At 44.2% G+C, this 21,939-nt stretch overlaps 1 protein-coding gene across 2 annotated transcripts in view; it reads right to left on the reverse strand.

Annotated features, from left to right (window-relative positions):
* The window catches only part of LOC116444894 (deubiquitinase DESI2-like), a 95,100-nt gene that overhangs the window by 35,209 nt on the left and 37,952 nt on the right, over positions 1 to 21,939 (reverse strand). Inside the window, exon 1 of one of the 2 annotated variants that reach the window (XM_032110615.1) lies at positions 19,308 to 20,857. The exons of the other annotated variant lie outside the window; for it this stretch is intronic. Within the exon in view, the coding sequence (XP_031966506.1) occupies positions 19,308 to 19,346 (39 nt within the window). The 5' untranslated portion in view covers positions 19,347 to 20,857. Of the gene's footprint in view, positions 1 to 19,307; positions 20,858 to 21,939 lie in introns of those variants that run through there. 2 annotated transcript variants of the gene reach the window in all.

Consider the following 21,939-nt stretch of genomic DNA (forward strand, 5'->3'; position numbering starts at 1 on the left):
ATATGAAGATGCAAACAGAATGATTAATACGTGCAGCATGCCACTGTGTCTGGGAACAAATTAAAAAGCTGTGGGAGTGTCTTAACTCTGATGTAATGTGCTCTGCTTTGGTTTGGCTGGGGGCTACAGGAGGTTTTTTTTTGTTTGTTTGTTTTTTCCCAAGGATTCCCTCTGTCTTTATTTAATGAGCAACACTGGATGTGCAGCTCCAAAAGCATTTATATAGCCATCCCTTGCTGAAAGACAGAGATGGCTGTTAGGAGCAGTGCCTGGCAACGAATCATCAGCATTTAGTACCATGAAGATACTGTTTTGTGTGCAAACCACTTCAGATTAAAATGCAGGTGTTTGTCCCTTCAAAGGGACAGCCTCTGTGCTTGCTTCTCCCAAGGGTCACACACCACTGCACAGGGAGAGGCACAAACCTAACAATGCAGCTTCCTTAGAAAACACTACATTATCCTTTCTTTCTTCTCCTTACCCCCACCTCATAAACAGCACAGCATATGTTGGACTAGCATTCAGGCTGCCCTAAATATTTCCTTTCTTCTGGGCACAATAATAATTTTACACTTGTGTTAAAGCAAATCTTCTGTGCTACTCTGCTGTATGTTGTGTACATCTAGAAACAGATCTGAAATGACCCAAGAGATTCAGACAACTGCTTCCTTCATGTACTTGCATCATACAGTATCTCCACATCTGAAATGTACCCAATAAGATCAGGAATCGAAGGGGAAGAGGGAAGATAAGGAAATACTTCAATAAGACCAAAGAGGAGAATTTGCCTTATGTAACAAGCTTCCCTGGGAATATTTCTCCCTCCCTCTCCTCCTCACCACCCCCATTAGTATTTATTTCTATAAAAATCCATTAGATACTGCAACTATATCTTGGCTCCTATTTGCTTCAGTGAAAAGAGAAAGGATTGTATATTTGTACCATGGCATACAAACGGTGTTGTCTGCCAGATCCCTCAGAGAGCTGCCAAAAAATTCTCCTGCATGCAGAGCAGATATCTAATCTGAGCTGTGGCCAGGCTGATGTAGGAGAAAGAGGTAAGCACTGTGATGCTTCACCTAGCTCACAACATCCTCTAAGATCAAAGACATCTGCTCTCAGATTAAGCAGTCTCCCTAGACGAGCCCTTTTAAGAAGCTTCTAGATGCCCAGATATCTATTGAAGAAAAAGCCTTATTTGGCCTTAGGAGGTGGGCCATTGTCAGCTTTCTCAAAAGCAGATTGCAACTCATTTCTAGAAGTGAAGAAGCACACTCCAAGCACACCCCCATTTTGATTACTACCTAAAATAAGAGCACGTACTCTTAATAAGACACTATACACGACCCATATTCCATATTGACCCAGAAATTCTTCTCAGAGAACCAGAGACCTAAAAAAATCATCACACTCTTTCCAGAGTGATCCACAGTGCAGAACAAGGGCAAAACCCCATTCAGTTGGTCTCTGCTTTGATACAGACACGACTCACACAAGTGATTAAGGGTGTTGTTCAACAGATGTGGATTTCAGTTCCCTTGAGCGGCTTTTCTTTAAGTTCACTCATGCAAGCTAGGGAATACAAATAGTCATAAAGCCCTAAAATTAAGCTAATTATCCAGTAAACCAAGAGAAAAGAAAGATTTCTATTCCTATATAGCAGGGAAGTAATCTGGGCACTCTAGCAATGAAAGTCATGCAAGTGATGAATGGATAAGTCTGAGACTATTCAGTTCCCACTCCATATATCTGCCTTCTCCCGAGTTAGATGGATGCATGCAAGAGGTAAACAGATTCATCAAACAAATAAGATCAGCCGCCCAGCCTGATATATTTCCTCTTATGTGAAAGTTCCATTTGCTCTATAAAGTACGAGTTCAGTAGCATTTATATAATTCATTTTACTGTGCTTCCCTTTAACACCACAATAATCTTGTTTAACCTCTCTTACTGGAAGAAACCACAAAGGGATAAAATCCCCAAAATCATATAAAACTGGGCATCATGACCAAAGGACTGCTTGCATGAGTTCTCATCTCGGGAGGGGTTAGTGTCACCAGATGGAGTTCTTAAACCAAGCTCTGTTTGCATGCTTCCTATCAGATCTAGATGAGAAGTAGCTCGTAATCTCTTTGGAGCCAGAGCTCTTTCTCTGGTTCCTATTTACGAAGTGTCTTTGTGAAATATGGTGGAATTCCAGTTCATGGCTGAGGCTCACAGTTGGCATCCCGAATGAATCACTAACAGCAGGATAAGGCAAACACCAGCATATTGTAAGCTGGAGAGTATTACCTCCTACCACAAGAGAACATTGAGAAAACTTCACAAGCAAACAGGACATATTTGCTTGTGCATCACATGTGCAAACATAAATACAGGCTGAATGTGTCCAACAAAGCCTTAGAGAGCAGCAGTGTTTTAACCCTCTGCTTTCCATCAGGTGGCCAGCTAGCAATAAGCAAACATGCCCAAGACTGTGTACAAAGCCGGACGTGGACAGGCTGACAATCAGTCTCCTTTCACATATGCTATTTTAGTAATCAAGCCTAGAAGCAAGCCCAGTATTGCACCAAAGGTGCAGCACTGCAAATTGGTCCTTGGCAAAACTCCTTATAGGAACAGTTTTTTCCTAATCATCCTCTTCCAGAACACGGTGACTTCCACAAGCGTGCTGCTGAATCCCTAGGAATGCCTTTGCTTTCTGTGGCAATAATTAGCCTGCTCAGAAGACAGCCTTCTTCAGCAAGTAAACTACAGAAGATGCAAATTTTTAAACTCTCAGCTTACTTTATGCTCCAAAGTGCATTTGTACATGGTGAACAACGAGAGTAAACACACAGCTTGGTTTGCTACCCTACAGCAGAAATGTCCAGGTAACCAGGTATGAAAACAGCACTGGATAGAGAAAAAATAGCCACCAATGCATCTTTTTTCCTCTCTATTTGTAAAAAAAGACCACCTATGGTGACATGAGCTTCGTTTCTATTTTGTGTAATTGTGTATCCATGGTTTCTACCTCACTTGAACACTAATACCATGGGGTTTGTGCACCCATGTTTGCAAATACCTTCTTTGCTTTCCCTTCCAACTCAATCCTAGCAAGACACATGCTCCTTCTCTCTGTTTGATCAGATGGCACTACACAGCAGATGTGAGCAAGACCAGCCTGGTGCTGAATCTCTGTGCTGGTGCCAGTCCTAAAGAAAAACACTCATGAGAGAAAGAATGCCAATTAGGTTCAGCAGAGAGATGGGATGGAGAATAACGTGATTCATGTCACAAGTGAGCCTTTGGAAGATTGATAAAGTAAACAGGAATCAGTCTTGAGTTTTAAAGCCTTAAGAATAGCCAAGATTTTGGAAGCATTCAGATGCTCTGTTTCTTTGGCATGTGGAACTGCTTGGCATTGTGGCACTCAAATCTCAGTTCAAGTGCAGTCACAATAAAGATTTAGACATCATGAATGCACAAATTAGGGGTGGGAGGACCCCAGAGTGTCCAGCATAGAGCACTGCGGACAGAGAGCACTCTTACTGATCATTCCTCACTCAAATTGTCTCAGGACCCTGTGCTTTCCAAAGTAGACAAAAACATTTTCACTTTTAGCTTCTAGACAAACCTAAAAAAATAGAAGAATAGCCTCTCCAGTAACATTTATTTCTTCAATCCTTCCTCCAACATGTCAGAAGAGAAGTCTTTAGGGCCAAGTGATAGCAAAGCTGTAAAAGGAGAACTTAAACGTGACACCCACTGTTGCAGAAAAAATAAATTCAGTCTTTCCATCAGAGTTTTCTTGTTTCCACCAAAATAAAACTGGTGAGATTCCCATGCTGGAACCTCCCACTTTTATTTTTGTAGAAGGAATAGGAAGAGTGAGGAAATCAGAAGAGGACTTAGCTTTTCACCACTACATAGTACACCTGCAAACTCCCAGCAAGGGCTGTTAATACAGAAGGTTACATTTACTCAGGAAAATTGAATGGAAGAAAGAGCCAGAGAGGACTAGTCAAGAAGCAGATGTCAAGCTCAGAGAAGCCCCAGAGCTAAATTTGTGTGAAAGTGTTAGAAGGAAGTGTCATACAATGCTTGTGCTGCTCCATCTCCCAATTGTGGCCACAAGCAGGCATTGAGGGAAGAATAACGAAATTGGATTAGATGGATCCTTGGTCTGAACCAGTCTGTCCATTCTTATATTTGTGTGTTCTTTTCTGTGAATAAGAATGAAAACATGGAAAGGAAACCTTGGAAATATAAGGAAGGAATATGTTTCAAAGATGAGCTTTCACCTGTCTGAAAGACTGGGCAAGCTTATAAACCCCTGGAAGAGAATCTGCCTCACGCTTTGGTAGTCAGGATACAATTTAAGCAAAGGTTTTGAGATTATGCTGTAATTGCCCAATTAGCTCTTGCATGCAAAAGGGATTCTCTTCTATTTATCCATATCCAGCAGGGAAGAAATCCAAAGCTTTCTTCCCACTGTGGATTTGCTCTTCCAATTCATTAGGATTAATTTCTTCACCACCCACACAATTCTCTGAATAGCTTCCTCCCCTCCTGCCCCACTGCCACCTGTTAAAGTTATAAAGATGATTGGTGCTCCTTAAAAGCAGCACAGAACATCTTTATCCATCTATTTACTGGCAGATGCTTTCCCCCCCTGCTCCTTGGCTAGACTATTTCTTTCCAAAAGCCTGCAGTCTGTCAAGCTGTCCCCAGAGCACATATGTGCATGCAGTGTTTAACCACATCACCTCCTGTAACCCCAGTGTGTAATGTGTTCTCATCCCCCCAACATCCTAGGTAGCATTTTATTTTGTCAAGTACCGAGTAAAACAAGAATATTTTCAAATCAAATCAAATTAAATGATAACCTGTGTAAATGGGTCAGCATAAAGACTTCAGGCTTGTCTAGAGCAACTGTTCTTATTTCTAAAGCAGAGGATAAATTTTGGTGGATTAACATGTATGTAATCCTGTTGTCAAGTCATTGGGCAGAACGGGGACTGACTGTTTCTCCTTTACCTCCTCCTATCTCAGTCCAAAGCTTATACAGAGTCATGGGAAAAAAGGGGGGGCATTAATTGCTCATGCTCTGGGTCATTTACCTCTGTGTACTAAGGGACATCTTTTCAGAAAGCCTCTTGAACTGTATTACCAGAGATGCTCTGTAAATTCATCAGTTTGGGAAGAACTGCCTCTGATCCTGTTGGCATCACAGTACAACATGTAATCCTAGGAGTTTTCTTTCAAATTGGAAATCATGATAACAACAGAGGCCTGCACTTTCATTTTGAAAAGACTGAGTGCTGGAAGAGTGTTCTGACCCATAGTTCCCTTCGGTGCTGGAAGCTATCTGAACTCCATCAAAGGAGAGCACAGTTCAACTGGGAAGCCTCAATAAAACACTTTGCTTTGAAACATCTATCACAGTCCTTAAAAAGAAATCAGAGCATTTTCAGCATCCACAGCTGGAGAAGAGTAAGAACAGTCTCACAATCCTAACTCCACATCAAAAACCAAGAGACAGAACAACAAGTTACCGATCATAGAGTCACAGAATATCTCAAATTGGAAGGGGCCCATAAGAGTCATTAAGTCCAACTCCTTGTTTCTCCCAGGACTATCTAAAACTAAACTATAATGACTAAAAATGTTGTCCAGACACTCCTTGAACCATGTGAGACTGGTGCTGTGACTACTTCCCCAAGGAGCCTGTTCCAGTGACCAATCACATTCTCAGTGAAAAACTTTTTCCTAATGTCCAGTTTGAACTTCCCCTGACACAGCTTCATTCAATTCCTCATGTCCTGTCATCAGACAAGTCAGCCTCTCTGCAAGCCAGTGTCTCAGCTGCAGATTGGGAATAACAGCCTTTTCCTTCTCCAGGGAAATAATGGGAAGTACCCTAGAGAAGACTGAGAAAGGATCATGCCCTGGAGTGGAAAAGGCTAAGCAGATCCCTTGGGTATCCTGTTCCAGCACCTGCAACAGCAACACAGCATAGAGACACATTTGCTTTAAATTGTCAAGTACCATCAGCAGGGTCCAGAGCACAGAACTGTTCAGGGGGAGCTAATGTATCCTGTCACAAAGCACAGCACACAGCTCCCTCATGCTGCCTTGTTTTCTTACCCACTGCTTTTGCATTGTCCATCCCTTGAACAATATCCACCACGCTGCAACTTGCGTGTTTGCAATTTGCACACCGTCGTCTTGAGTTGCTTGGGCTTTCCTGACAGAACTAAATGAATAGCAAATTGAAATCTCTCTTTTCCTCCCCCTTACTTCACTCTCCCCTTGCTTTTGTACATGCTGAAGTAAAAAGCTTCCTCTGACTCAGATTTCAGCTGTCACAGATTTCATCAATTTTCTCCTAGGAAGTCTGGATGCTAATGACAAAAATAGCAGCTGTCTCTAAATACTTCATCTGCTGTCTGTGGTCAAAGGGCAGTAAAGGCCAGGAGCAGGTGTGGTGGGTGACTGTTTCAGAAAATCCCCACCCTCGCCAGGCAGGTTCTGGTGAGAAAGAAGTGGGACCACCACCCTCTGATTGATGGGAAGGCCAGGGATAGCTGTCAGGGCACGCAGGAGGGATGGGGCAAGAGGGCATGTGCTCACCTGGACACAGGTCAGGCAGTCAGCAGGATGCAGGGCTGCTGCCCCTCAGCCCACTGCCCAGAAACCCTGCTACTGCCTCCCATTCCTATGGGAATCATGCCCACCCAGGCAGCAACACTCCAGGTGCCAAAAAGCAGTCAGGCTTTTAAACACCCAAGTATCCCACAAATAGGGCATCTTACAGGTGAGATGACTCAAGACGAAGAGGTTGAAATGACTTGCTAGAAATGCAATTGAGATAGGAACTAGGACTAAAGTTTGGGTATTTCTCTTTCTCAACATCCAGTGCTTTACTCAAAATGAAGGTTTGGTTGTTCTCGGCCAGAGTCCAAGGACACACTTTGTTGGCAGCATGACACAATCTGTTTAGAACTTTTTGATCCCCACATGTTCAAAGCACTTGTACTTTCCACAAAACATTGTGGTATCATTGAACACAATGTTATGTTTGAACTGAAAGGAGGAAAAAACATCTCCATCTATTTTACATGTAAATAAGAGTTGGTCTTCTACATAGTATCTTGTAAAGAATGAAGGGTGAGTTTGACCCTTGCTGAGCTAATTATTGGTAATCTACCATCAGATCCACTATAATTTCTTTCACTTTGCATGAAGACATCCTGGGATAGAAGGAAGGGCAGAGTGGAACACAGAGGTACCTGAGGACCTAGTCATATCCTAGGGATCCTAAAGAGCACAATTTCAGTCATGTGTATCATCCTGCCTTAATGGATTCACTTACCTGCAACACCCAAGGCTTCCCACAGTAGGATTTTAAATGGTAGCAGGAAAGTGTAATATTGCCTAAACCAGAAATAAAATGCTGGTGCCATTCCATTTCCACTAGAATTGTCCCAGCTAGAAGTTAGGTTCTCATGTCTGAATACTTCCAATATAAGAAGTGCATTGAGACAAGTTCAGTGGTTTTCTTCTTCTTTCATGCCTACTCTTTGGTCTGTTTCTTCTCAGTCTTTCAGAATAGCGGGTATGAATTAGAACACAGGTAAGTCGTAGAGCTCCATACAACCTCAAGTGTGTCTCTGTTTCTAGAGCAATAGCAAGCGGCAGCATACCACACAGAGGCACAACAGCCACCCCACAGTCACAGAAAATTAGCTGTGCCACCCAGGATTTAATAGCCTGGCAGGTATCTTTTAGGGAGCTAAATATTGAGGTATTTTCCTAGTAGGTAGGTGTTCATAATGGGCAATATATCTGTAACTGCAGTAGCATTACAGTTCTCATCACATGCAATGGTACAGCACCAGTTCTGTTGCCAGATCCATGAAAGAAGCTTAACTTTCTCTTGTGTTTTCCCAGTTTGCACATGTATTGCCCCTGCTAGTACCAGGTCATCTGGTGTGGGCTCAGATGAGATAACTAGCACTTCTGGGTGCTTAAGTTCTTTGACAGAACAGCAGATTTACAATAATGAGTGGCAGAACACTAAAACCTTTGTGACTCGACTGATAAAACAGTTCTCTGTGCTTCATGGGCCGTTCAGATGCTTGACATGAGGGATATTGAGATGATTAATAATTAACTGGCTGGAGAGACTGAGAGCTCAAGGACAGATGTTTCCCATCTGCAATTTCCTGGAGCTGAGGCTGCACTTTCCAGGAGAGAGGGAGGAGAGCTGGTAGGGTGAGAAGGCGACAAGGTTGGTGTGCCCCTGGAAGTCAGCAGCCTTTTTAAGACACTTTGCTTTTATCTCCCAACACAGAAGAAGGTATTATCCTGCACTTCTCCAGGTGGCTTTCACTATCCCAGGCACTGGGGGACCAGAGCAGCAATGATCCCTGCCAATTCCTGGTGTCAGCTCACCTAAATGAGATGCATCATTAGAAGCTGCATTCATGTATTTAATAGGCTTGAACATCAGCTTTAATGAGACACCTCTGAGATCTCAGGAGAGGTAACAGACAGTTAGAAATATGCTTCAAAGTCCTGTGGGTATGAGAAGTAAAACCCAAGTTCAGAGGTACCAAGTACAGGATTTTTAAGTACCTGATGTGTTAGAGACTATTACATTGTTCTTTACACTAAGCTTTAAAATTTCCTCTGCATCAATTTCTTTGATCCATGAACGGCTTTAACTGCATTAAAATTAGTCAGAACAGCAGCTGCAATAGGCACTGAACTGCATATCTCAGAGTAATTACACATTACAAAGGGAATCCTTGAAGCATTTCAATAACATGCCATATAACAAACAGCACTTGAAAAGCCCACAGATGGACATGTGAGCCTCCTAGCATAACTTTACTGCAGAGATGGATTTGGATGGTAGGATGTCACTTGTACTTCAGCTTGCTTCCTGCATCCCTGCCTTTCTCTCAGGAGTAGAGGGCGTTTCAAAGAGTGTTGAAAAAGTTTTGGTTGATCCTGTGCAGTTGAAAACTGTGGAAAAGAGATGTGTAAGGAATCTCTTCCTCCCCATCCCCTCTTCCTTTTACCTCCCAATTCAGCTCTCTGGTGATATGTTCCTTCCTATGAGCTCTGCCTGAATGCAAGGGACAGAAGAGTACACGCTCAGCAGTCAGGGGGATGTATAACCAATCTAATTAACACGGTGCTGGGATGAACTCCTGTCGGTCCTCCCTTGTTCCCCAGGAGTGTCCTGCCTGTTTGCCAAGGCCTCTGGCTACCATGATGCAGAGCATCTCTTGCCAGCAGCACTCTGCCTGGGGGAGGAGTCAGAATTTGACCCAGACAATAAAAACAACTGAAATTTGTGTGGATCCATGTGGTTTGCATTTTTTCATCCTCCCAGAGGCTTTTGCTCAGCAGAAGTCACAGCTCTTGCCTGTGTTATGAGAAACATAAGGGGAAAAAAGGATTTCTAGTACTTCCTTTCTTCTGGTCCCAAGAACACCCAAGCTTGAACTGGATCCATTTAATTTGCCCCTGTTTCTTCTTGGCTTACACTGGAATTCATCTGTTCTGTTTCAATTCAGTACAACCTATTCCTCAATACCCTGTCCCCCAGCATTCCCACAGTAGCCAGCACACAAGGCACAGTGCTTCAGTAGCAGAAAATAGGTCTATTCCACATCCCAAAGAGCTGCCAAGAGAAGATAGCCAGCTGTCTTGGATAAAAAGCAACCAAAAAAATTAGAGTGAACAAAAGTACAGCAAATGGCACTGCAATCAAGAACAATGAATGTTAGAACTGAAGACAGATGGTGGGTGGATTTCAGCTTGGGGATTTCAGCCTGGGACATGCTCTGGCCTCCACAGATTTGGAAACTTTCAGCACTGCCTTCCCCTCTTTCTACAACGTCTCCATCACAGGGTTACTTTAAAGGTACGGTAGTCCTTGTATTCTTAGTGCTGGGACAGAGAAAAAAGCTCCACAAGTAACTGACTGTGCAGGCTAGGTAGACAGGTAAGGAAGAATGGGCAGAAGAGATCCTCTCAGCACAACAAAGCCTGACATCTGTCTAAAAATGCCCTGATTGAAAACAAACCAGTAGGAGGAGGGATGAGCAAGATTAACCTCTTATTTCCCATGAGGAGGAAGTGCTTTCTGCTTGTACCTAATAACCAGACACTTGTCCAGGAGGGAACAAACCAACTTTCTAACCACCTCAGCCTGCCAGAGGGAATTTGACTCTCCACCCACCTCAGAGAGAAGCAGCCTGGTCACCCTATCATAGTGTATCTGGAGTTCAGCTTTCTCATTCCTTTGTGGTGAAGCAGTTTTAGAATTGTATAAAGTAGAGAATAGATTCCTTTCACATAAAATACATGCTCAGTGTGCCATAGAACAAGTGTGAGTAGCACTATAGCTTGGCTCCAGCCTGGACAACCTGCTGGAACAGCTAGGATTCACTGGAAATACTCACTCTTCTGCTAAGTGAGAATTTCAAACAATACAGAAATATTTTCACACAAGAGATGGACCAAATCCAGAGTTTCCTGCTGTCTGCGTCTCTGGCAGACCTGTGTGAAGGGACAGTTGTGCTTGAGTGCCCCAGGGATTTTAACCTGGTCTCTGTCACCCCAGATGCATCAGCACACTAAATGGTAGAAGCCAAATGCAGAACTAGTACTGCTATTCCCCCAGCACGTAAGCAGCACTCTTCACAGTACCTCTGGGTATGTCATGCCATCTCAAATACCTTAAAACAGTCAAGACATCTCTACAAAGTTGATTGCTATAACAGAGGATCAATGAGGGAAAATACCTCAACCCTTCCTGAGAGAAATCCAGAGGTCAGACAAATACCCTAAAATGTCCTTTTATATTGATGCTTAGCTAGTAGAGCCTTTCGTTTTCTAGATGTGTGATTTGCTAAGAAAGCACCTGAGTCTTGCCTGAAAACACCCACAACTTAGACCTCTTCTTATGCAACTAGAGCAGATAGCTGAGGCTCTTGCCCCAGATGCTGCCCAAGAGCAGAGATTAATGACAGAGGTAATGACTTATCGGATCAATCCCATGGTTAACCTCTTGCTCCTCTCTTTCTGCCAGTTCTCACATTCACCAGGCTAGTCCAGAGCTGGGGGAGATGACAAATATAGGGCAATTATAAAATAATCAGCTCCAAGTAATCCCAAACAGAGCAAGACACACAGATGAGCCAAGAACAGATGTCTAGAAGAACACTGTGTTCCTAGGGAAAGCTAACCTATGGTAAAGCCTATAATTCACTCTGGAAGGCTACACTGGGCTCCTCATACACTCTAAACCCCGAGGCAGCAATCAGCATCTAGGAAGCTTATTTTCTTGCATCAGGATCCAGTGTAAGTCACTCACTAGAAGATACTGAAGAGAACAGCAAAGGGGTTGATTGTTCCTTGTGGGTTTAAGTATGACCATATGGAAAGCAGAGTAACAGATCTGTGGCTGAAGGTTCAGCAAACCATGTAATCAACAGAGCTTACAAGGGGCCAGGCCCTCCTTTCCCAGAGATGTGGATCTATCAGGAGTCACACAGCATTCGACTCATGTGTTGACACGCACAATGAAGGCACTAAACAGGCTGAAATACTTCCAGCATTTCTAGCATCAGACACTTGCTTCTGCAGATCAGCATTCCTACCTATGAGAGATCATTTATTTCTCCCAGATTTTATTCTTCCCTTATCATTGCTTTTCTAGACACCTTAAGATTATTTGTTTAAAAATTAAGTTACCAATTTTCCAGTCTTAGGATGCAGCCTCATATTTTGCTCTGAGATGAGAAGTCTCACAGATTCACATGCTGATAGATAAAGCTCTGAAGTGAGGAGATACCTACTTTCTCTGCTCTGGATCTTTCACACTCAAAACCAGCCAGTGGTTACCTAGAACAGTAGCAAATATTTTTTCTTTCCTAACAGTTTAAGTCCACTTGTTAGAGAAAGAATCATTAGACCTGTGAATTTTGGGTTTTTTCTTCCCTAGCAGAAATACAGATTTTTTGTATTGATTGGTCTCTGCCTCCCTTCCCAGCTTCAGCTACGTCATCTTGGCATAATGACAGGACCAAGAGAGACTGAAACAAACAGAGAATTACAATAAGGGCAACTCAGGTCACTAACATAGCTTTCAGCCCTAAGACACTCATTTAAATTCAGTTCATTGCACTAATGCACAACTATATACCTGCCGATCACTACACTTAGAAATGGATCTGACAGCTGTTCCAACTTAGTAGCTCACTAATGCTCAGCTCTCCCCTACAGAGGCTCCCACTGCATGTATAACTTAGTCCCTGTGGGCTGCCTGAATAGGAAGCTGGATGACCAGCTGAGCCATGACACCAGAGCAGTTCAACCTATACACTAGGGATGAGGTAAAAAAGCCAGGAGGATCTGCTTTGCTACTGCTAGCATAAATTTGTTAGGAGAATGACAGTCTCCAGTACTGTCAACACATCAGCTTTCATCAATAGTAAGAAGGGTTTGTTTGGTCTGGGGGGTTATTTGTTTGTTTTAAGGAATAGCCAAGTAAAATTAGGAACCTTGACAGCCTAATGAGCCAGAAGCTAAATCTTGCTGGCAGAAGTGTCATGTTCTAAAAGGAGTCTGCCTTTCTGTAAGGGGAAAGCCCAAAAAGCACCAGAGAAAAAATCACTGGAAACCAACTTCCATATGGTTTCAAGAAGAAACAATAATTTCTCTCAGAGCTGCTCAGAGCCAGGCCAGGGGATTGTGACTTTGCCTGTAGATGGGATTAGAGAACAACTTCCAGTAGCAGCAAAAGTAACTCTGGATCTTCCATATCTCTGGGTTAGAGCTGACCTTACTTGTAGCCCCTGGGCTTACACCTGAAATCCTGCACAGGAGACTCCTGACTCTGCAAGAGTTCAGGCTGCCTTGAAACGAGTGCTTTAGAGACACCAAGTCAGATTGTCACCTGCAGGAATCAACTCAAGAGCACGCATGTGGGAACTGTGGGCTAATGACAGGATCAGTGAGGCTTTGCTCCAGAAGCAGAGTTCACACATTTTTTTACACTGTGTTAGCTTTCCTAGGTTCTCCTCACTTATAAGGGTTTCTTACATTCGCTGCTGTAAAGCAGAGTATGTTGTGGGGCAGTTTTCCTAAGGCATGCAGGACTAACAGAAGTGGCAACTCCCGTGTTGCCCTGAATGAGTCAGTTCAAGTCAGTCCACTGGGCAACAGAGCACTGGTTCAGTGAGCTTGATGATGAGATAAATGCCATGGGCTGGAGAGAGCAATGCCCTGTGTACAGTCAAGAGACAGCTCTTGAAACATCTCATGCACCAGCATACAGTAGCCAGTGACAGGGCTGCAGTGCTGGAGAAGATCTGCAGTAACATGGACAGGTAGCTGGCTTGTCACCCTGACAACATCCAAACAGACTGTTCCCCTGATGGATAACACATCTCCAGGCAGTTGCTAAGACAACAAAAATCCACTTATTATGCATAAATGGGCACACTTCATTGCTGGACTTATTAACCCGGGCCATGCCACTTTCTCTTCTTAATTGATTTAAATCAGATGACATGTTTGGATTCCTTCTTCTTGAAGGAATGGACTCAGCTGCAGCTCAGTGTATTAATCTTTTCTTCCTCCAACTGATTTCCTCTCTCCAAAGATACAAGAGAGGAGGGAAGCCTAGCTGCATTTCATTGTCTTCTCACAGGCTTGAAGCAGGCACTGACCAGAACACAGTGCTCAGCATCACCAAACTGCTTTCCTTGTTCCTCTGCTCCTGCATTCAGGCAGGGCAAGGGAGTAATCCCACCCTATGACTACCCTGCCTGAGGTCAGCGTGCTGTCACTCAAATGAAATTGATGCAGTCTAGGAGGAAAAGAGAAGTAGAAACAAAGCCTAGTTTTCCTCACCTGCACACACTGCCAGGCTGCTCAGCCTGATTTATTTGAAACCTCTAATGTTCTGCCATAAAATTTGCCATAACAGCTTTTTAAAAAAAATTATTGACTTCTTATTTTCAAAGTCAAGAGCATTTGCACTGGGAATTGTTGCACCCAAGAAAACTGAAGCAGTCTGGACAGACTTCTCCTATCTTGGGCTCAGGACTCTGCTGTTATCCAGGGAGCAGCTTTTCCTGCCCTCCTCTCTCATTCTCAGCAGTGGTCTGTTTAGTCTCTCTGACCTTAACCAAGAGTCTTCCCAGAGACTTTTTGGGCCCATAATAGAAAGTATCATAGTATGACACAAGAGTGATTACAAACCCTGAACCTATATGCAGCATATGCATAGTTTAATAACCTGAACTCAGTCCTACCAAACAAAGAAACAAACCCAATCAAACCAAACAAAAAAGCAGAACAGGAGACCAACTCAAAGCTCTAGGAAGATGCATAAAACAAGCACCTGAGGGCTACCTGATTCCTCGCACTACCACTTTTGAGCAGCACTATGACTGACTCCTCCCAGAAACAAAGAGCGTTTAGCACTCCTGTGGGACGTGCTATAGCCCTGTGGGGAACCCATTTGCAGACACCAGGCCCCTGTTAGCTCACCATTCTGTTTTGCTATCCAGTACCCTGTGCTTGACATGGTTTGAAGACAGAAGAATGAATATGAATCTGGATAAATGAAGAGTCAGTGATAAAGTAAAATTCCAAGCATAAAGTCTTCCCCTTTTCCTTCAGGAATTTTAGGATTTATCTTTGAGCTTATCTCCACAACAAGCCTATGAAGAAGATTAAAACACCCCAGATTTTCCCTAGCCAGTTCTTATTCATGGAAGAGGGGATTCTTATGAGTTTTGTGACTGGTCACAGAACAAATAAGAATATGGTGCACCTACCACACCCTTCCAGGAACATGGCAAACTTTTGAGTGAACAGTGTGTTTTGGAGAACTGAAATGATTCAGATTTGGCTAATAATTTTGGACAGAAATGACTGGCAAACATTTGAAGGAAAATCAAAGAATTTCATTTTTATATATATATCTGTTAGGGGTTGCCAAGGAGTTGCCAGAATTTAAGTAAAATCTCCCAAAGGCAATATTTTGCTTTTTGCTCTCTGTTTGTTAAATACATTCAGTTTGGCCAACACATGAAGTAAGGAAAAAAAAAAAAGGAAAACCTAGTGACTGTCCATCACTTAATCTTTCAAGACCATGTGTTCTACTATTGACTTAGAGCAACTGTTCAGCTCATCACTGCAAGAAATTTCACAGCTATCAACTTACTTGACAAAAAATCCCTCTTGCTCTCCATGTGGCTTCCTGGAATACCAAATAGAGCCAGGTGATGCTTCTCCTCACACAGCAGCTCACAAACAACTAACAAGTAGCGCAGAGATGGGGCCACCACCTGCACTAGGATTTTTCACTCTTCTGACTAAGCGAGCTAAGAGCATCTGAGACCTTTACCTACAGTAAGCACAAACATGTTCACATTTTTCTAAGTAACTAGATTTTTTCTTTCCTCCAGATAATGACATGCTCCATGATCTAGTCAGTGCTTTAAAACAATCACTTCATAGAATGAAGTGCTTTGCTTGCAATCCTGTTCCTGCTTTTGTAATAGACTCAAAGGCTCCTTATATACTAAAGACAGAGGTACAAAGCATCTCTCTTCCTTCAGTCCATCCACAGTGACCTGAATATTATTTCCCTCTCATTCACTCCAGAGGGGATGACAAGTAATGTCAGTGGAATCAATGGAATAACTGTGGGACAAGGCTGAGTAAGAGGGCCCCTGTCTTGTTCAAATGGACCCTACATCACTGCTCCCTGGCTCCCTGCTGACCAGGGCTCTCATTCTCCTCTGCAACACATCTCAGGGGCTCATTTTCCCCAGCAGGAGGAGTAATCAAATATGCCAGTAGATCAAAACAACAGTTTTGTATGTTATCAGCTGCAAAGACAGTGGAAATTCAGGACAACAATAATAAAAATAAAAGAGGGAAAACAGTGATATGAATATCTTTGCCTTTAATATGATAGCGTGAATGTGTTATGCAATAAGCTGAAAATATAATGAGAGCCCCCAAACTTGAATCTCTGCCAAGCAAACTAATTTTAGTGAAATATGTTTAGCTTGTTAAAGATTTAAAACCAGGAAATAAATGCAGTTACTCTTCTGCCTGATTTAAGTAAGCAACATTTATTAATGTACAGTGACTGAGTAAACTATTCCAAAGTAAGCCATAAAGACTTAAAGTGATGAGGGAACAGGATAAAATCCTGACTAAAAAAAGTCAACCCTGTGATCTAAGTAAGATCTGTTCCATGATAAACAGCTTATTGAGGCAGACTGGAGGGAAGAGAACTGCAAGTTATGAAAGGGAATTTGATTTATCCCTCTGAAGGTGAAGTGGTAACTGACTGATCTGAGCAAACTCTGTCACAGACTTTATAGACATAGTTATTTCTTGCAGGTCTCCAGCCAACAATTGACTTAGGTTAAGTCCATGCAAGAGCTGGATTCAGACTGGGAAAGAGATTCATCCATGATCAACCCCCTGATCCATGTTGTTATTCTGTGTTCACACTTACACATTAAATCAGAGTTCAGTATTCTGCATATCTACTCTTTAAAATGTCCTAATTGAACAGCAAAGCCCACCTGCCCTGTCTGTTTTCCAAGTGTCCAGGTGTGTACAAGCTTCATACAAGCTCTTTGGCAAGAGATAGGACAGGATATAACCACCCTGTGTGCTGGGGGTGATGGAAGGTTGCTTTTGATGACAATATTCAGAACACTTGGAATACCCAGTGATTTTTGCCCCATTATTTCATGCTGAAGAAAACAAGCCTACAAATAGATCTACTTGCTTCAGTAATTTGTGCAAAACACCTCATTAAATAGCAGCACGTTTTTTGTCCTTAAGAAGCCTGCTACATATCCAATGGGTAAAAGGATAAATGGCTATAATCTTTGAATACACAAGACTACACAGAGTGGGTATTTCATAGTTGCACAAAGCCCATAATTGAACTTCTGCCCTAGGGATAAGTTTTCCTGCAGTGTAAGTGCTTCCAGTTGCCATACAGGGGTCACGGTTTTTGTCAGGAAAGCAGAGCTTTACATCCAGTTAATTGTTGTTCCCAGCTGTCTTTTCTTTGTTGTTGTTGGGTTTTTTCCATTGAGGCTAGTTTTCCAACAGTCATTCAAGCAAATGTGCTCATTTCCCAGTTCCCCCGCAATTCCCCACCACAGTGTAACAAAGTGCAGATTTTGCATGGCTACATTCCAGGCTTCGTGGTGTTAAAATCATAGCAGCAATGGAAAAGCGTGTAGCCTCAATAGTCATAATGTAGGACTTGAGCTACGGGTGACTCAGTGGTAGTCAAACAGATGCTATATGAAAATAGAATGGTTTCTGTGTACAGACTGGTTAACCCATGGAGTTAGTACTTACACATGAAGATTTTTGTGGTTTGCTAAGCAGCAAAAACTACTCAGTCTGAAGTAAACTGATGACCTCAGTTCAGTTCACTGTGTCTGGGTGTCCACCTCAGAACACAGTGACCATGAACAGCAAGCTCCTTCTGCCTTAATTACTTAAGGCTTCATCTTTGGTATCAATGAATCAATCAAACATAAAAAGGTAAAGACCATGTCCATCCAGTATTTGGATCTCTTCAGCTCAGTTGTGAAATATTCACTGGTTTGGTATGAATCAACAGTGGCTGAGAGAGGAAAGCTTAGGCCATAGTCTGCTGCAGAACAAACTAAAAAAATTGCAAGGAAGTCAGTGGATATTTTAAAAGGACAATGCAACTCCTTTATTTTCCTCAAAGGATTAATGATAAACTCTTGTGCATGCATTTGCAATGTGAGTCCCTTGTTATCAGGCACTAGTTACTACCTATTTGGGTTACCAGACCACCTGTTGGTTGAAGAACATCTTGGGAGAGTTCACACTTCAGGCTGCTAAGCAACTGACCATTAAACACTGAAGACCAAAGTCTTGAGAAGGATTTTACACTAACTTGCTCAGCTTTACCAATGATAGCTCTGGAAGAAGCAGCTTCAGCCCCCTGTACTTGTGCTTTTTGGACTGCTCACCAATGCAGATACAGTCCTACCTAAATAATTCTTACCACTCACTCTTCCCTCAGAAAACAACCCACTTGTTTTAGTTCACAAAAGGTCCCTTGATCCTTGTGATAAAAAGACGTTTGACTTTTACAGCAACCCACTCCTAATCTCTTCACTGTCTATTCTCTGGATTTCCCCAACAGGGAAACCCACACTATTCTGTGGGCTTCCTGGTAAAAGTTGTCACTGCCTGATGATAAAAAGCAAACGTATGCTGTAATCTTAAATGTCTGGAGCTGGATACTTAGAGTTCAGTCAGCACCTGGGCCTTACAAAGTTGTATTTTCCCCAGAAAGTAATTTGTGGAAGATCTCAAGACTACTTTTTAAAAATCATTAGTTGGTAATCAAAAAGCAAAGGTGAAATACATAATCATCAAAACAATCCTCATCTGAACATGCCTCTCCTAAGCTTCTGTCAGACCAGCAAGCAAATAGGTTGTTCCAAGCCTTCTTCTCTTTGGGAGTTTGTGCTAAGACTCGGACCTTCTGATCTGCTAGCACAGAAAACACCCACTCGCATTCCCCCTTGCAAGAGGAGGTCAAGGAAAACCACTTGCTACCCTGTAAACTTTCAGGAAATATTGCTGAGCAGCATGTGCCCATGCACCTTTCTGTGCTGAAACTTCACCAGACGATTTCTTATTCTTGTTGTTGCAATTAACCTTCAGAGAAAATTATTAACTACAATCTTACGCATACAAGGAATTGATCCAGATTATTAGCCTAGAAACTATGCCCTTACTGCAACTCTACAGCTATTTCTCCTCAAATGAAATCCTGACCCCCACCCCACAGCCTGGTAATGCTTGCTCACTCAAATTTAAAGGAGAATTATCTCTTACAAAGGCAGAGGTGACCACATTTTCTTCCTTAACTGGGGCACTGGAAATTAAAAAGTCCTCTCCTCACCCAGTGCTGCTCCTGAAAGATTCTGCAGAAAATCTGGGGCAATACCTGTAATCTGGCCCAATATGCTAAACATTAAAAAAAAACAACAAAAAAAGAGCAGGGTCAGCATCATCTTTGACATGATAGGATGACAGGCTTAGATGAGGAGTTTGGAACAGGGAAGACAGGGAGGGGGAGGGCATCAGCCCCTCTGAGGATCTGTGCTTGGCTCCTCTTTGTACAGTGCCTGCCCTCCAAGCATGAACTCCCACCCAGCCCCACTCCCCCTCAGCCAGTAGTGCTTCCTACTCACCATGTCATAAACATTCAGAATCACTGGTTCATTTGCCATTGTTGATTGCAGTAGAGGCTGGATTAAAACCTTTCAGTCCCTGCCAGATGTGTGTTGATGCCCCCAGGGTATGATTTTACCCTGAGCCAGATAGAAGAAAATGCCTCATCCTACAGTCGCTGAAGGAAGGAGCATCGAGGGAGGAGGGAAGGAGGGAATTCTCACGGTTGGGTCTGTGTGTGTTTAAAGTTGGTTGCAGGGAGGCAGGAAGGCCTAGGTTGGGTTTGCTGGTTGGATAGGGTTTATTTTAGCCCTCCACGCCGTGACAGATCCAAGGTTTCTTTCTAACTCTGTAGTGCACCTTGGAGTCTGTAGACTCATACACCACCGTAACCAGGCACCGTCCAAGCTCTAAAATCCCGATCCACAGAAGACAGACTCTGAGCCCCAAATACAAGCTCTCTTCTGGCACCGTGAGCAAGGTGGGTGACAGTAAGTGCGGGGGGATTTCTCGGCAGCACGGAGTGCCGCTACCGCAGCGGGCTGCCAGCAGTACGCAGGAACCCGGGTCACCAAGGCACGGAGCGGGGCTGGAGCGGGCGCCGAGCTCACTCCCTCCCGCCGGCGGAGCCCGGAGGCACCCCGGGATCTGTCCGTGGTGCTGAGGCCGGTCCGCCCGGAGCCGGGATCTGGGCGCGGAGCTGGGGTTGTTCCTCCCGGAGCCGAGATCTGTCCGCGGTGCTGGGGTCGGTCGGCTCGGAGCCGAGATCTGTCCGTGGTGCTGGGGCCGGTCCCGCTTAGGCACTCGGTTGAGGGTTCTCCGCCTCTGGCAGGACATGGTGAAGAGGCTGTGCCAAAGGGATTCCAGCGCGGGGCTCGGCGGTGGGAGGAAGAGGAGGAGGGGGCTGGCTGCCCCCGGGGCAGAGAGGGGATTCCGCAACCCCCATCCTGCCCACGACGTGCAGGCAGACCTGGCGTCAGCGCCGAAGTTAGAAGGCAGTTCCTCGCGGGAGATGATGCGGGATTACCTGGACTGGGGCTGGAGGGAGGAAGATGCCAAACAGGCGATGCTTCCAGCCAGGGTACGGGGCTGGACACCCCAGCTTTCTGTGCTCTGCTCTCCGCAGGGCCAGTCCTTATTTCGCGATCAGCTCGTCCCGAGCCGGGCAGCTCCTACTGACTGACAGCCGAGGGGACCTACCCCGTCCTCTGCTGGCTGGATGCATCGCTGCACGGCACACGGTGGGAGGGCGGGGAAGCGACCAAGAGACTGGGCAGGGCGAGTAGTTTCACTTCTGGCAGCAGCAGGGTCTGGAGTTTCTTCCGTCCTAGAGCTATTTAACACTCGTATTAGGAGCGTGCACCTCTGCAATGTCTTGCCAGCAAACACTCCCTTCTGACCTGGATGCAAGAATCAATTATAAAATGCACTGCGGTAAATTCATCTTCCTTTTGCTCCTCCTCTCTCTTTAAAGGGAGAGCAGAGTCTGTGATGGTGCTGGGAAAGAGTGCAGCTGAGAGGGGGAAAAGGGGGTTCCTGCTCCCGGAGATGTGCAATGGTGGGGAAATTAGCACTCTGACCTTAAACGTTGCTACACAACCGACTTCCAAAGCAGAAAAAAAAAAAAAAGCAGGGATGACCTCATCTGAGTTGGAGGCGTATCTGAGGCTGAGGCTCTCTGCCAGCTCACAGCCAACCAGATCTGAATGAAAATTGCAGCGAGGCCGTTACATCAGCAAAGCCCAGCATGCCTCAGCCCTGACTTCAGCCACATGCGAACCGTCCCGTCCGGAGAAGAGCTCACCTCCCTTTGTCAGGAGCGGAAGGACAAGACCACAGAGCTGCAGCCTTGTAAAAGACTTGTTAAACAGTGTGCAGGAGAATTTCTACTGAAGGCAGGCAGTAGGAAAAGGAAGTGAGTCCATGTCCTGCATAGCTAAGTGCCGGCCCAACAGTCAGACAGAATTTTCCTCCAGACAGTGCCAGAGGAGATGCAGAATTGCTTTGCCCTAATAGGCATTTTGAAAGTGCAAAGCCACAGCTCAGTCTTGGGCACAATGACATGCAATGTGGCAGGGACTCCAGCACTGTAATTTCATCTGGATTTTGGACATGGAATTTCATTCCATGAGTGGGCTGGATAATTCCACACACATGGTACAGGGACTTGACCAGCATCCTGACTTTCCCCCCTCCCTTGCTCTCCAGTCCACCAACTCAAACTGTGCCATGAACCATCTGTCTCAGCAGCCTGGGTCTGAAGGAGCAGTTTGTGCAGGTGGGTAAAGGTGCTTCCTTCTCCTTACCACCTCAGAGTCCAGATAGTCTTCAGAGGATAGACTGAGCCCCCACCGTCATTTTAAAGGCTATGGAGCAATGGAAAGCTTCCTCTGCAAGAAGCTAAGCAGCATCATTCATGCCCTAACTTGTGAGACAAACCGCCTACTGAAACCCAGAGGCTCCTGTTAAACTCTCACATATGCCCTGAGACTGTCACTTTTGGATGTGTCTTGCTCTAGAGATGGTGATGTTTTAAGGAGACTTGAAAGGAGAGGGAATAGCTGATATTAGACCAACTGATGTAACTGGAAAAGAAAAGCAGCATTACAAGGTGTTCCCACACTTGCCCACATGCTTATTTACTAAATTAAC

The sequence above is a fragment of the Corvus moneduloides genome, chromosome 6 (assembly GCF_009650955.1).
Source record: "Corvus moneduloides isolate bCorMon1 chromosome 6, bCorMon1.pri, whole genome shotgun sequence".
NCBI classification, from domain to species: Eukaryota; Metazoa; Chordata; class Aves; order Passeriformes; family Corvidae; genus Corvus; species Corvus moneduloides.